Source organism: Pongo abelii, chromosome 3, assembly GCF_028885655.2.
Source record: "Pongo abelii isolate AG06213 chromosome 3, NHGRI_mPonAbe1-v2.0_pri, whole genome shotgun sequence".
NCBI lineage: Eukaryota > Metazoa > Chordata > Mammalia > Primates > Hominidae > Pongo > Pongo abelii.
Genome location: NC_071988.2, coordinates 92,923,090 through 92,940,602, shown reverse-complemented (window position 1 = coordinate 92,940,602; position 17,513 = coordinate 92,923,090). Strand labels below are relative to the sequence as shown.

Here is a 17,513-nt window from a genome sequence, read left to right as displayed (position 1 = left end):
AGGGAGGAGCAAATCATATCTTACATGGATGGTGGCAGGCAAACAGAGAGCTTGTGCAGAGAAACTCCTGTTTTCAAAACCATCAGATCTTGTGAGACTCATTCACTATCATGAGAACAGCTCAGGAAAGACCCACCCCCATGATCAATCACCTCCCACTAGGTTTCTCCCACCACATGTGGGAATTGTGTAAGTTACAATTAAAGATGAGATTTGTGTGGGGACATAGCCAAACCATATCAACCTTATATTTGCAACCTTCACTTTGATTTTTGTATGACTACTGTTAACTTGTATTTTAATTTTGATAGTTTCTATGTTGCACTTCTCTCATACTTTCTCAAACATCTAGATTTGCCAACTTTTTTTCCCTCTGTACTTACAGTCTCTTTGATTCCTTCTACTATCCCCACAAGCTTTTTTCCTCTAATGGTAATCAAAGAACATCCTGCCAGCTATGCATAATAAGCTTCCATAATGGGAATAGAAACTACTTTCTTGGCCAGGTGCGGTGGCTCACACCTGTAATCCCAGCACTTTGGGAGACTGAGGTGGGTGGATCATGAGGTCAGGAGATCGAGATCATCCTGGCTAACATGATGAAACCCCTTCTCTACTAAAAATACAAAAAAAAAAAAGAAAAAATTAGCTAGGCACGGTGGTGGGTGCTTGTTGTCCCAGGTACTTGGGAGGCTGAGGCAGGAGAATGGCATGAACCCGGGAGGCAGAGCTTGCAGTGAGCCAAGATTGCGCCACTGCACTCCAGCCTGGGGCAACAGAGCGATACTCCATCTCAAAAAAAAAAAAAAGAAACTGCTTTCTTGAGTACTTTAAATATAATAGTCCCTCAGAACTACTTGAATACTCAGTGACAGTTTCTCTAGTCCTTTCTTTAGTTTTCCTTTTACATAGAGATAGTAGTTTGACAGGTAGAACAGAGGGAATTTATAATATAAAGCCACCATATATATTACTTATATAATCATTAAGTGATACTTGTATTCATGTCCAGAAATGTACTTCAAGGAAATAGCATTTGCTATGAACAGATTTAGCTATAAAATGTTGCTACCACTTTTTTACATTAAAAAACTAGATATTTTCTAAATGTTCCAAGTTAATTATCACATATACATATTCTTTTTAAAGGCTACATAATATTCTACTGTATGTATATACCAAATTTTCTTTATTCATCTGTCAATGGACAATTGGATTGCTTCTGCCTCTTGGTTATTACATAATATATTGTTAAAATTATATAATAAAGAAATATTTAATGAAAACTATAAAACATTGCTAAAAGAAATCTAAAAAGACGGAAATAAATGAAAAGCTATCACATGCTTGTGGTTTGGAAGTCCTAACACTGTTTAAATGAGAGCAATCTAGAGACTTGATGCAATCCCTATCAAAATCCTAATGCCATTTTTGCAGAAATAGAAGAAAACATCCTAAAATACTCAAGAGACCCCAAGTAGCCAAAATAATCTTGAAAAAAGAACAGAATTGGAGGTCTAACACTTTTGATTTTGAAACATTCTACGAAGCAACAGTAATTAAGACAGTGTGATGCTGGCATGAAGACAGATATGTAGACCAATGAAACAGACTAAAGAGTCCAGAAATAAACTTTTGCATATATGGCCAAATGATTTTCAGCAAGGGTGCCAAGATTACACAATGGGGTTAAAAGATAGTTTCTTCAACAAATGGTGCTGGGGAAATCACATATCTCCATGCAAAAGAATGAGGTTGGAACTTTATATAATGTATAAAAATGAATTCAAAAGTGGATTGAAGGCCCAAATGTTAAGACCTAAAGCTATAATACTCCCAGAAGAAAACATAGGAGAAAAGCTTTCAGGATATTTGATTTGGCAATGATTTCTTGAATATGACACCAAAGTACAGGCAACAAAAGCATAAATAAACAAATGGAACTACAACAAACGTTAAAACTTCTACATTTCAAGTGACACAATTAACAGAGCGAAAAGGCAGCCTACGGAATGGGAGAAAATATTTGCAAATCATGTATCCAATAAGCGTTTAATATTCAGAATATACAAGGAACTTCTATAACTCAACAACAAAAAAACAAGTAGCTTAATTAAACTAGGGGTAAAAGACTTGAATAAACAATTATCGAAAGAAAATATACTAATGTCCAATAAACATATGAAAAGATGCTCAATGTCACTAACCTTAAGATACATGCAAATCAAGTCTACCGCCATACCACTCTGAACATGCCCAATCTTGTCTGATCTCAGAAGCTGAGCAGGGTCAGGCCTAGTTAGTATAATAATTGGATGGGGGAAATGCAAACCATAGCTACAGTGAGGTATCACCTTATACCCATTAGGATAATCACTATCAAAAGAACAGAAATTGGCAAATGTTAGCAAAGATGTGTAGAAATTGGAATGCTTGTACACTGTTGGTAGGAATGTAAAGTGGTGCAATCATTATGGAAAACAGTATGGAAGTCCCTTAAAACATTAAAAATAGAATTAACATGTAATCCATCAATTCTACTTCTGGGTATATATCTTAAAAATTCAAAGCGGGATCTCAAAGAGATTTGCACTTCCATGTTCACTGCAGAATTATTCACAATAACCAAGAGGTGGAAGCGACCCATATGTCCATCAACAGATGAATGGATGAAGACAATGTAGTATATACATACAATGGAATGTTATGTAGCCTGAAAAAAGAAGAAAATCCTGTCACATGCTACAAGGATGAACCTTGAGGACTTTCATTATGCTAAGTGAAATATGCCAGTCTGAAAAGGACAAATACTGTACAATTCCACTCATATGAAGTATTTAAAGTAATCAAAATCATAAAGACAGAAAATAGAAAGGTGGTTGCCAAGGGATGGGAGGATGAGTGAGGGGAAGTGGGAGCAGAGCAAATCAGTGTTTAATGAGTATAGAGTTTTAGTTTTGCATGAGAAAAATTTCTAGAGATCTGTTGCAAAGCAATGTAAATATACTTAAATACTGAATGTATACCTTAAAAATGGTCAAGATAGTAAATTTAATGTCATTTTCACCCCAATTTTTTAAAATAATATTTAATCATATTCATGATATATTAGGAATATTAATATTGAAAAAATATTTAATGTTATTCCTGGTATATTAAGTGAAAAAGGCAAATATGAGAATAGTATAGCATACCATTCACACATAAGATACTGAAAGGTTACACACCCAAAATGTGAACATTTATTAACTCTGTGGTGTAAAGCTACAGGTCTCTATAGTTTCTAAAAGAATTTATAAAACACACTTTTACAATTCTGTGAGAGGCCACAAAAATACAACATTGGCCTTATGAATAGAGAGAAAGAGACATTTGTGACGTCTTCATTGATGCTTTAGATCTAACATTTTAAAGGAGTGCTTTCACTATGTATATCTGGCAAGAAGAGAAGCTGCATTTAGGTACTGAAAATTTGAAAAGATTCATTAGGGATCTCTTGATCTTGAGTCTGTGGCTTGGGTACATGAGATCTATCGCATGGCAGATGTGTTCCCATGCATCTCTTGAGGCCAAGGAGTTGAAACTGTGATATTATTTCTCCAAATAGTGTGTTCATCACGAAACCAAGAAAACTGAGAATGTTGATAAGCTAACAAATTTATTTTTAACTGTTTAGCAATCTCATAAAGTTAGCCCAAAAAGTGCCTACTGCTGATCTGGAGGATGTTTTGCCACTAGCTGAAGATATTACTAACATCCTCTCCAAATGCTGTGAGTCTGCCTCTGAAGATTGCATGGCCAAAGAGGTAAGACAAGCTTTATTATCATTATCACCATGTGCCAGGTATTGTGTGCCAAGTACTGAGTGGCAGGTACTCTTCTAAGCTCTATTTCATATGCATTATCCTAACGGATGCTCACATGTATCCTATGAAATATAAATAATTCTTAACATCACTGTACAAGTGAGAAAACAGAAGATTGGCAAGGGTCAATAATTTGTTACCACATATCTAGTAAGTGGCAAAGTCCATATGCAAAGACAAGATTATCTGATTCCCAAGACCTTATGCTACTTGCACTGTATGGTATTCATTACCACATATGGTCATTTAAATTTAATTATAATTAAAGTTAAACATATATGTTTAAGTTGAATGTGATTTAAAATTCAGTTCTTCAGTTACACTAACCACATTTCAGATGCACAATGGTATTGGGCAGTGCAAATATAGATCATTTTCACTATTGCATAAAGTTCCATTAGGCAGCACTTCAACCATTATACTAGTAGAAGCTACGACTGTTTTTATTATACTTTTTATAATTTGATGCCCATCTCAAATTTTTTTTACCATTTTTCATTCTCATAATCCTTTAAAAATATTTAAATGTGAATAATTGCTTTAGCTGAAGGTCAGTCTCCAAGATCTTGTCAATCTCTGTAGTAATAGATACATTGTGTTGCCTTGTCTTTTTCCATTAAAAACGCATGTCTGTATTAATAGATGTTTTTCTATAAGGATTTATAATGGCTAAATAGGACTCTGTTGCCTATATCCATGTTGTGTATTACATCTATCTACCTAGACACACCATATTTTTATTTTACTAATCTTCTATTGTATTTAGGTTGTGTTGATTTTTTAAAAATATTTTAGGCAATATTGCACTTAATAGCCTTATAGTTGTTGTCGTTTTATCTATAATTATTTTGAGTATAAATTCTTAAAAATAGAATTGTACATTTTTAAGACTTTCAGTACATATTGACAAATTGCCTTTCCAAATATTGTACCAATTTTCTTTCTGAGAGTATTCATACTGACTTTCACAAATGTGATGCCAAAGCTTGTAAGCCTATGTAATTCTTATTTTTAATTAGACTATCAGGAAACTAACAATGCACAAACTAACCATTCGTTTTGTAGCTGCCTGAACACACAGTGAAACTCTGTGACAATTTATCCACAAAGAATTCTAAGTTTGAAGACTGTTGTCAAGAAAAAACAGCCATGGACGTTTTTGTGTGCACTTACTTCATGCCAGCTGCCCAACTTCCCGAGCTTCCAGATGTGGAGTTGCCCACAAACAAAGATGTGTGTGATCCAGGAAACACCAAAGTCATGGATAAGTAAGTAGAGGTGATGTGAAAACGTGTTCCCATTTTAAGTTCATCTGGACAAAAGTGGGGGCCAGCCAGATGGAGGGAAGGTATGCTATCACTCATTTCAAACATAGGCAAAGTACTACCTTTATGCTTTTCATGGACTTTAAGTATTTGTTAATTAATTGTAAATGACTAAAATTTTTAAAACACCATAATCAATTGAGTGTGATAGAAAGATTTTGGGTAGGGAGAAAGGAGCTTAGAGTTCCTAATTGTGCCTCTTCTGATTCCTGTGCATGGCCAAAAGAAGTGACTTGACAATTCTGAACTTCAGCCAATTGTTAATTAATTTGAAAATGTTAATACTTGCCTTACTTAGCACACAGATTGCTAATGAGAAATGCATGTAGAAATGTAAGTGAAAGTAAATGTGAAAACATATATTTGTATACAATGCTGAACACATGTAAAATATGTCATGCAACCAGAAATGTTTATAATATTATTAACTAGTTGTATCATATTACTTCTGGTTCAAAGTCACAAATCAAAAGCCTAAAGTATACTAAACTTTTGGAAAATAAGCATTTGATACAAATAAAAGAGATAGCAAGCACAGAATATTTTTTTCTTAGCATTATCAATATTCATTTTCATTAAATTTAAAAAGATATTTAATGCAAAGAAATGGTAAACTGTTATCTTGTTTTATCCAACCAAAAAAAAAAGTAAGTTAAATATACCATGGTTTGAATAGATGTGTATGCATAATCATGGCATAAAAATATTTCACAAATAATTTGAAGCAGCAGGTTGAAATATCAATTAGCAATATCAAATGGCAGAAGTTACATAGGACTGAAACTTTAATTTACATTTTTCTAAATGTGTATTGTTTTTATAAGTGCATAGACAGCAGTGGGATAAGACATAACGAAAGAATTTACACAAACCTATTTTCACAGAAAAGCCTTTTGAAGTACCCACTTGATACTTTATAGAGGTTCAATTGTATTATGCTTGCACAAAGATAGTTCCTTATACATTTGAAGTAGATATGTTTACATATAATATATTTAAATGTTTATTACACGCAAAGCTTTAATTCAGTATTGACTAGTCACAATAGCAAGTATTAACAGCTTGTATCTCAATGAAAGTATTTTATAATCCAAAGCCTGTTGATTTAGAGTCAGTCTGAGCTAAATCTCTTCTGTCTAATTAACACGCAGAAACCAGGTGCTCTGCCTTTATGATAGATATTTCACATTTTAAATTGTAGGCCAGGCACGGTGGCTCATCCCTTTAATCCCAGCACTTTGGCAGGCCAAGTCAGGCAGATTGCTTGAGGTCAGAAGTTCCAGACCACCCTGGCCAACATAGTGAAACCCCGTCTCCACTAAAAATACAAAAATTAGCCGGGCATGGTGGTGGGCGCCTATAATCCCAGCTACTCAGGAGGCTGAGGCATGAGAATCGCTTGAACCCAGAAGGCAGAGGTTACAGTGAGCCAAGATGGTGCCACTTCACTCCAACCTGGGCGACAGAGGGAGACTCTGTCACCAAAAATAGATAAATAAATAAATAAAAAGGAAATATATAACACATGTCTCCTTTTCTCCCTCATGCTAGGTATACATTTGAACTAAGCAGAAGGACTCATCTTCCAGAAGTATTCCTCAGTAAAGTACTTGAGCCAACCCTAAAAAGCCTTGGTGAATGCTGTGATGTTGAAGACTCAACTACCTGTTTTAATGCTAAGGTATATTTGCTAGATTTTCTTTATCAAGCACATAGATCAAGGGTTGGAAAATTATAGTTCATGGGCCAAAACTTGCTCACTGCCTACTTTTGTATGGCCTACAAACTAAGAATAGAAAAATGGTTTTACATTTTTACATTGTTGGGAAAAAAGCAAAAGAACATCAGTATCTCACGACCCATGAAAATTATTCAAAATTCAAATTTCAGTGTTCATACATTAACTTCCACTGGGACACAGTCATCCTCATTGTTTCTGCAAAGCTTACAACTGCTTCTGTACAGAGTTGAGTAGTTGCAACAAAGACCACATATGGCCTGCAAACCCTAAAATTATTATCCAGCCTTGAAAATATTTGCCAATGCTTAATGTAGATAATACTCATACTGATACAATATTTGGAATTTTGATTTAATGGCCTAATGGGACAATGTTTCAAGACAAATAATTTTGTTATGCAATTATTGTTTTCTTACAGGGCCCTCTATTAAAGAAGGAACTATCTTCTTTCATTGACAAGGGACAAGAACTATGTGCAGATTATTCAGAAAATACATTTACTGAGTACAAGAAAAAGTAAGAAACTTGTTCTGGCTGTATCCTCCAAATTTATCAATAATATTTTCTTAGTACTATGAATTGAAAGCATAGTTGAACACTTAAGCTTGTCTTCAGTGAACAACAACAAAAGGAGGTTCAATTAGGAGTTTTTTAAAGTAGTCAGAATCTCATAGAGTGGAATAATAGACACTGGAGACCCCAAAAGGTGGGAGGGTAGGAGAGGGGTGAAGGATAAGGAATTCCCTATTGGATACAATGTACACTATTTGGGTGATGATTATACTAAAAACCTAGACTTCGCCACTATGCAATACATCCATGTAACAAAAATGCACTTGTACCCCCTAAATCATTTTATTTTTTAAAAAGTAGTTCGAATCTAACATCTGTATAAGAAGAAGCTAAGTTTTTCTGGGGGAAAAATGTCATGTGTAGCAAGTGGGTGGCCAATTAAAACAGCCATAAAAATATAGATTACAAAATCTATCTGCAGGAACTTGAGTCAAAATGGAAAAATGAGCACATAGCTTAGCAACATTCTTACCCCAGAATTTTCTGTAGATATTGCTGTACAAAATTGAGGACCTATAAAACTGCTAAAAGTGTTATTTAACTTCATGGCATATTGCCTGGCAAGAAGACCCAAACTTTCAATCAAGCATACTGTCAGCTATCACCAGCATATATTCCCTATAAATTAGAAATAGAAATGTTAACTACCAATAATGTTATATAATAGTCATTTTTCTCAATTAAGAGAAGGAAAAAGCATTTCTCTATAAATAGATATTAACAGTAAAATAATAGGCCATAATAAGGTAAGAAGTGGTACTGCGTTCTTGGGGAAAGTCTCCACTGAGAAAACCATGTCAGTTTTCCTAACATTAGTAAATTTCTCAGATCCTATTCCCTCCACCCCAACATTTTTTTTTTTGCCTCCTCTGAGTCTCTTCTTGCCTTATTTGTGCCCCCCGGCAGCTCAAACCTACTTGTTTCGACAATGATTTTATGAACTAACTGGTCCCCCTTACCCTTTTGTCCCTTCCCAGCATCCACCCTTGCCAAGCCCAACTCTAGATTAATTTGAGTCTCCTTACCTCCCATTGCCCACCACTGGGCTGGCAAGCATTTCCTGAAGAAAGTCATAAAACCAGGCTGAGTTGTTCATTATGGGAGTGGAGAGACACCGAGATCATTGATTGTACAAATTGAAAGAATCAGGAGATATCAAGTCCTATCACCATCCTGAAAGAGAGATGGAGAGTTCGTTTTCAGTAGAGCTAAAAATAAGAGCCAAAGTTTCCTTACTCCCGTATCAGTGTTTTCCAACATAGTGAGTTGAGAAGTAGATAAATTGAGGGTGAAATTATATATATTATGAGAGGAAAAAAAGGCATTAAGGTGGTATGAGGTCCTGTAAAGGAAATATTATTTAAGGAATTTGAAATTTAAAACTGAAGAGAAGGTGAAAGGTTAGGAAAAAATAGAAGAGCTACACTTCCATGTTGAAATAATGAGCAAATGAAAAAAGACTAGACTTCCAATTCAGCAGCGATTTTTATGTTTACTTTTATGATCTCGAAGAGGCATGTTTCACTTTCTGATCTCAAATTGACTATTCTATACTACAGGTATAGAATTTTTTTGAGACAGGCAAGTATTTCTATTTTCATTTTTATTGTAAAAGATCTGAAGTGGCTGTTATTTTGCATTAGAAATTTGTATAAAATAAATACATGTAGTAAGACCTTACATTTAAATGGTTTTTCAGACTGGCAGAGCGACTAAGAGCAAAATTGCCTGATGCCACACCCACGGAACTGGCAAAGCTGGTTAACAAGCGCTCAGACTTTGCCTCCAACTGCTGTTCCATAAACTCACCTCCTCTTTACTGTGATTCAGAGGTAGGAAAATGTAACCCTCCACTTAACAAGGCAGAATCTTTTAAGAACATATGCACTCCAATCTACTCATTTCTTTCCTGTTATTGAGATGCCATTATGTGACAGGCTTTTCCTGGTGTTATTGTAACTTGGCTGTCTTTGCAACAAAAGTAAGAAACATAACTGTTTTCATGCTATGCTCATTTAAAAGCAAGTTGAGGTAGTCGTAAAACAGGAAATTTTATACTTTTTTTAAGAAACAAAAGAGTCTGTGAATACAGGCAACAAAGTATGTGTAGTGTTTTACAAATTGTGAGTTGTAACCTAGTAACAGCCTATTTAAATGAAAAAGAGAATAAGAATACAGTGAGAACATCAGAGTTCATTACCTTCACATAGTGAAGGTAAATAGTATTTCATGTATCTGTATGTGTGTTTATGTAGATATATACATATGCATATATAGGTAGGTAGATTGATAAAAAGAAATACTTTAGAAAAATGGGGTCATATCATACCTTCTATTAATATGTTAATTGCAAAAATATTATTTAACTTTGTTTTAATATGACATAAGAAAAAAATGCAACTGAAGAATTTCTAAAGGTCACATAAATGTTTCGTTACTATAAGAGTTATTTTCTAAAAACTAAAAAATGATTTTAAAGAATATTAAAATTTTAGTCATTTTTTATTACAAATTTCTTTTTTAGACACTATCAGTTGGCACCAAACTCTGAAAGCTAAAGATATTAGAAGTCATATATATATTATATATTATATATTATATATAATATATAATATATATAATATATATTATATATAATATATATATTATATATTATATATTATATATAATATATATATAATATATATAATATATATTTTATATATATATAAGTTTCCCTCCCTACTCCCCTCAATTTTGGATAGTTCTTGAATTCATCTTTCTTTAAATGTCCCTTCCCCTCCTCCCTGTCTCCCCTTTTTCTTCCTTCCCCTCCAGCTTCCTGGTTCAGGTCCAATATTGTTAACAGTAAAATAACCCCTTCCCCTATTCCCCTCCTCCTTTCTCTCTTTCCCCTTCTCTCTCGTAAATGTATTTGCATAGTTGCCAGATCATTTATTTCTTAGTTTGTGCAAAACACGGGCAGTTCTGGCCAGACCTTTTTGTTTTCTCTGATAGTATTAATAGATGAATTAGTGTTTATCTAATCACCACATGTGAGGCCTATTGGTTTTCTCCCATAAACCACAGTGTTAGGTTGGTATCTTGTAGTCTGCCCATCTTTATATAGACTGAAGGTGTGAGAGAGGGGAGGAGACCTCAGGTAGGTTGTGTGGGCCCATTGTTAGTAGACCTGAGCTATGCTTCGACTTCTGAGATTTCAAGTGTCTTATGCTAAGATTTCTTTCACCAAGTCAGTATCTGCCCTATTCTCATGGTGAGGGGTGTGTTTTGCTGGCCTTTTTCAGAAAATGTCAGCCCATATGTTCACATCCTCCATTTTACCTGTTACTCTCCAGCAAGCATTTCATTTTTTTAGAAGAGTCAAAAGATAAAAACAACACTTCATTTCACTTTACTGCTTAATTTGGAGACATCAGTAATAACTCCAAGAATTGTGTTTTCTTGCCCACTCTATTTCTGAAATATAGAGGCAGGGTTAGGAACAATTCTATGCCATACCAAATGATACTTAGGTTAAATGATTTCACACCAATTAGAAGCCCTTAAACCCTTTTTTTTGGAGATGAAGTCTCGTTCTGTCACTCAGGCTGGAGTGCAGTGGTGAGATCTCGGCTCACTGAAAACTTCACCTCCTGGGATCAAGTGATTCTCCTGCCTCAGCCTCCCGAGTAGCTGGGATTATAGGTGCCCGCCACCATGCCCAGCTAATTTTTGTATTTTTAGTAGAGACAGGGTTTCACCATGTTGGCCAGGCTGGTCTGGAACTCCTGACCTCAAGTGATCCGCCCGCCTCGGCCTCCCAAAGTGCTGAGATTACAGGTGTGAGCCACTGCGCCCTGCCAGAAGCCCCTTTCTATAAGTGAAATAATTTAAGAATTTATCTGAAGTTTTGTTCATTTATCAGCCACGAAAGCAATAAAGTCCAGTTTCTATTAGACTGCATTTAAAAATATCCAAGAACTTAATTTTTAAAAAAGCACGTCACAAAAGTATAAATGTTCAAAGAAAACTATAAAGATCATCTAGTGTAATTTCTCACTCAGTTAATTCCTTCCAGAGGTGCATTCAGCCTCCATTTAAATTTCTATAGTCAATTTATCTACTCCTAGGAGCAGAAATGGAAATGGCCTATTTCATTGCCAGGTAGCTGCATTATGAGAACATTCTTCTATAAATTAAGCTGTGATATTCCCTTTGTAATTTCTCCTGCAATCACCCTGGCTTTCTCTATCAACTAGAAAATGTCTATTCTCTGTTCGCAATAGCAGCTCTTTTATACTTGAAGTGACTTTTTAAAAATTAAGCTGTGTAAAGTATTTTTTTAAAGTCTTGGGCTATGCATTCCAAATTTCTTAATATTCATATTTTAGTAAAGTTTTATTTGTTTTGTTTTGTTTTGTTTTATTTTATTGTACAGTGCCTAAGTAAAAAGTCTTAGTTTGACAAATGGAGCTACATCTTTTTCTAATTTCTTCCTTATAACCTTAGGGATTCTGGTTTCTTTTCTAATTTCCATATTTACACTCTGGTCCCAAACCTATTTGCTAATCTTGTCTGTAACAATTTATAAAGTCAGGATTCCAGATGAAGAGAGTATGGTAGAATAAAAGCCTTTTCTTTAAATTCTCCTGACAAATACGCCATCTTAATCTTTCATTAAAATTCAAACTACTGTTCATGTCCTTCACCCACTTTTTGATGGGGTTGTTTGATTTTTTCTTGTAAATTTGCTTGAGTTCATTGTAGATTCTGGATATTAGCCCTTTGTCAGATGAGTAGGTTGCAAAAATTTTCTCCCATTTTGTAGGTTGCCTGTTCACTCTGATGGTAGTTTCTTTTGCTGTGCAGAAGCTCTTGAGTTTAATTAGATCCCATTTGTCAATTTTGGCTTTTGCACATTGCGCACATGTACCATAAAACCTAAAGTATAATAATAATAATAATAATAATAATAATAAAAATTCAAACTACTTAAGATTCTCAACATAAAAACAGAAGAAGCTGGATTGTCAGAGTATTTTGGTCATTGTGGGCATTAAAACATTTTTAGCATAAAATAATTAATTAAATTGAACAGTTCTTTCCTTTCATACCAAGTTGCTTTTGGTAACCTAAATTTAGTTTCAATTTAGGTGGCCTTAACCTAGAAAAATAAAATCACCTTACATAGAAGTTGTTTGCTACCAGAAAAATTTGCTCTGAGAGTCTGTTATTATGAAAGAAGAAGAAAACAGTCTAAATGTCTTTTAGATTCTATAAGAAATATCACTTTTGAAACCCTTCTCTGTCCCTTTGTTATCTGTCTATACAGATATGCACTGTCCTGCCTGACACCATACAAGACAAACTGAACTTTAAGCGCAAATTCATGCTTCCTAAAAGCCCCTGGTTTTTCATTTCTTTGAGCTGGTTTTCAATACATTTTTCATTATAACATATTGCCATTCAAATCATTACAATGATGAGAAGACAGGTTTGTAGCTCTCTCTCTTCTTGCTTTATTGACAGTAAATTTATAGCAGCTGAGTAGCCTATCTTTCAGTAATTGCTAAAGTAGAGTGAGATGAATGGAGTTGTTGAGGTACTTGTGCACATTTATTATTCAGAGCACTCAGAGATTAAATCCTCTGCTATTTCAATTAGCCTTCTGATTGCCTTTGTAAACTGATCTCATAGCTAGGTAGGCAAGCTCACCCCTCCTTTCTGACTTTACATTAGTGCAACATCTGTTTGAACAGCATTCTCTTTAATTTCCAGTGCCTAATGTGAATGTCCCATTTGTCCTATAATATTTGGATCCTAATTTGTGAGATCTCCTTGTCATACATTTTCTTGAAAAAACTTTTCCTTAAAAGTAATATCCATCTACTCCTTTCACTGCAAGTCACTTATATCCATGGATCAGTCTCTACTTGTCATTCCAAATATACTTGGCACAACTACTGGAAGACTGGGAAAAGGGGCTTCTGAACCATACTTACTGTTTCATTACATGGGTATCTACCCCTATCCTCACCCAATCTTGAAATGATCAGGAAATAGAACAATCAATGTCATTTTCTTTTGGCTTTACCATGGCACTCTTAGAACTGGTTCATTTGTTTATGCCAAAAAAGGCCCATTTGCCTGCAGAAAAACCTATAGTTACAAAATTAGACTTGAAATCTTTTTTCTCTTTCTACCATCATTCAGGCAGGGCATCCCTTTGCGTTCTTCTGAGAACTCATTACTATGCTTCCTTTAAAATGTTTCAACAGACTGCTAGTGAGCATCAGATATGATTTCCCAAAGTATTCCAAAAGTCATCGTAATATGCTGGAATTGATCACTAAAATCTTGAAAACACAGAGACAAATACAAATAGCCAAGTGGAAGCCGGGCAAAGAGGAGACTGACAAGTAGTGTGAGATACTGTCTACTCCCCACCACCTGTCTTTCTTGTATCAGGAAAAACTAGTATAGTCACTGTAGTTTGTTTTATCTCTCGGTATAACTTGATTTTATAATCCTCAGTGTCATAGCTATCATTGATTAAGCCATTGCTATATGTTAAGCAGAAATATTAATAGCCTGGCATGTATATATTTATAGAATAACCCAAAACAATTCTAGATGTTAATTAATATTTTAATTCCCCCTTTTACAGATGGATTGAATAAAACTTACAGAGGTTATATGATGTTAGGAAAATCTAAATTTATTCTGTATTAGTCTGTTACTCTCCCTCAATGTCCTTGTCATAGACTTCAGCCCTAACTTATCTAGTCATGACAAAAGCAAACTATTCATAGAAGACTATTGACTGAAAATCCAAAATTATTGTTAAGTAGCAAAAATGATACCAGGTTGGTAATATCGCTGTGAATTTTAACCATCTCACTTCCTTGGACTCTTCCTCCATTAGATATACTCTCTTCTTTTGTGTCAACATTTTTGCCAGCTCTGTCTAATTTGTATTAAAGTTACTCTTCTTCTTATCTCAAAAAATAATAAATAAGGCACTTTAGACACCTCCCTAGCTATATTTCTTTCTCCTCCCTTACAGCCAAGATTCTTGCAAGAATACCATATACTCCAACTCCTCACACCTCTTATTAATTCCTCAACCCTTTGCAGTCTGGCTTTTGATGGTACCATATGACTATCAACAAAGGCACGCCAACAATATGCTTCTTGTTAAATCTAATAAACATTTTTCAATTCTTACCAGATTTCTCCACAAAACAGTTGATACCCGTAAGTATTCCTTCCTTCTTGAAACAATTTACTTAGCACCTGTATTATTTTCTACTTTTTGTCTTTCTATGATTCCTCTCTTCTTGTTCTATTTCATATTGTCCTCTTCCTTTACCTGTCTCTTAAATTTGTTTCCAGAGTTTTTTCCTTGCTCTTCATTTCCATGGCACTACATTTTCTCAACTGTTTTCATCAATGCTTATGCTTTTAATCTCCAAATCTCTACCTCCAACCAAGATCTCTCCCTCAGCATTAGGATTTTATCCAACTGTCTAGGACTCTCTTCTCCCCCAATATCTTGTCCCATAAGAAACTGAAAATCAACACGGACAAAATATTTTTCCTATAACCTGCTCTTAGGTTTTTTGAGTTTATGAATATTATCATCATTTACCCATTGCCCCACGATGAAAATTTAGTGACTCTTTTTATTTCTCCTTCTCTTTTTCCATATGCACCAAATAGAATTCCAAATCCCATCAATTCTAATTCTGCAACATCTCTCAATCTCCCACCCACATTCTTCTACATTCTTGGTATTTAGTTTCAGGCAATCTTTCACCTGGTTTATAGCCTGTCCATTGGTCTCCCACCTCCAGTCTGCCCACAGTGCTTCACATTCCAATCCCATCTCTATACTGAGGTCAAATCAACCTTTTTAAAACACAAAAATGGTTAATACTCTTCTCTAATAGTTCTCATTGCTTCCAAATTAAAGTACTTTTTTTTTTTTTTTTTAACAAAATAGAGGTATTTTGGAACTTGATTTCTTCTCCAAGTAGTAACTTGCTATCATCACTTGTTGTGCCTCCTGCTTGGGTTCTCCTGAACTACTTGCAGTTTTCCAAACACATTAAACTTGTTTTTACCTCAAGGCCTTTGCACATAATGACTCCACCTGCTTGCCCTATTTCTCATCAGGCTTGCCTTGGCTGAATCGTTCATCAGGCTTTAGAGTTCAAGTTAGAAGACATCTCCTCCTCTGAGAATTCTTCCCTGGCACTCAAACTTCTCTGTTGTCGCATAACATTCTATTTGCATCCAATAATTAGCACTTATTAAACTCTACTGCCATTTTTTCTTGTCTACTTTTCCCAGCAGACTGTAAGCCCTTCAAGGGCAGAGATGATGTAAAGCTAAATAAATGCAAAGGGTGGCTAATAAAAAATTGCAATGTGACATTGCATCTTGGCAAGAATCCACTCCTCTAACCAAGGTTTCAAGATTTTGTATACCTTCTGCATGATCTAGTACCCTACAAATTAAATACTTCATAAGTTATATAACATTCTTTTTTCATTATCAGATTGATGCTGAATTGAAGAATATCCTGTAGTCCTGAAGCATGTTTATTAACTTTGGTAAGTATATTTTTTAAATGCAGGACCAAAGGATACAGCATTGTAGGATGTATTTTAAATATCAAAGAATGGGAAGGAGACTTTAGTAAATTTATTCTTATCTGTTCAAACTCATTTTACAGATGAGAATATTAAGCACCGAGAAAAGTTAAAGAGCTTACACTTACACAAGAGCAGCCAACTTCTGATATATTTAAGACTAGAATCCAGGTTTACTGGTCCCCTGCCTTGTGCTTCATCCATCATAATCTCACATGTAACATAATGACAGCATAAAGAACATTTAAAGGATTCTGATGCACTTCAATAGGAAGAACTCTGAGTTTAAAGACAGGGCTCATCAAGTCTTAAAAATAACACAGCAAGGACCTTAGGAGGAAAGGAACATTCTTATTCAAATGAAAACAATACTGTTGAAATATTATTACTTGCTTTTTTCAGTTACTATATTTTCACCTATTAAAAAAATGCCAGATGAAGATATTAAGAACATAAAATAGTTTATTCTGACATAAGTTCACATCTTGAACTGAAGGTGACCTGAACTCTGCACATTTCAACAAAAATATTTTTTCTCCAGATTCAACTGTATTTATGCTAAAGATATTATGCCTGAGACTTTTGATACAAACTTGTTTGGATCTCAGTTCTTAGCTGAACTGAGGCTTTTCAATAATGTCAATGTTTATTTTGCTGACTTACTGACAACTCTGCCCAAAATAATGTGGAAACAAAAGCCTTCCAATCCGTTGATTAATAATATTAAATCATTTCACCATATTCAGCTTTTCAACTATTAATTATTTAAATCTTCTGAAGCTGTAAAAAAGAAAATTAACACTCTGAGAACCAGTACAAGGGGGATGGTCAAGAAAACTCATATTTGAAATCACCCAACCTAAATTAGAATCCCCACTCTAACTATCTGTCTGTGAGTTTGAGCAAGTTATCTATCCTGTCTAAAGATGAGTTTCCTTTCATGTAAAATGAAAATTTCAATATCTCCCTCACAGTGTTGTTAGAATGATTGAGGTGATGTATATCAAATATCTAAAAAGTAGTAAAAATGAATATTAGCAGTAATACTAGTAAAGTTGTTTCACTGATGCTCCTACTACTACTGATATGAATCTAAACTAAAAAGTTTTCCTGCCCATATATTTTTGTGCTCTGGTATAAAAATATCATGTCCCAAAGATAGAGTAAGTTCTCTAAATAATTTTCCAAGGAATAAAAATCAAAATGCAAGTTATTTGAAGTATAAATATTCTAGAGTTAAAATAGTTTCTGATCTCTGTTGCTGCTAAATTATTACATCTTCCCCCCATTTGAATGAACCTACTTTCCCTTTATCTCAATCAACATATAATAATCTCCAAAGAGTTAAAATCCCAATATGCAACAGTGA

General features: G+C 34.5%; 1 protein-coding gene across 1 annotated transcript in view; it reads left to right on the top strand.

Moving 5' to 3' along the window:
• The window catches only part of GC (GC vitamin D binding protein), a 136,250-nt gene that overhangs the window by 23,234 nt on the left and 95,503 nt on the right, over window positions 1-17,513 (top strand). The window contains exons 7-11 of the mRNA XM_054554775.2: window positions 3,677-3,806; window positions 4,932-5,134; window positions 6,743-6,872; window positions 7,351-7,448; window positions 9,205-9,337. Of these exons, the coding sequence (XP_054410750.2) occupies window positions 3,677-3,806; window positions 4,932-5,134; window positions 6,743-6,872; window positions 7,351-7,448; window positions 9,205-9,337 (694 nt within the window). The remainder of the gene's footprint in view (window positions 1-3,676; window positions 3,807-4,931; window positions 5,135-6,742; window positions 6,873-7,350; window positions 7,449-9,204; window positions 9,338-17,513) is intronic.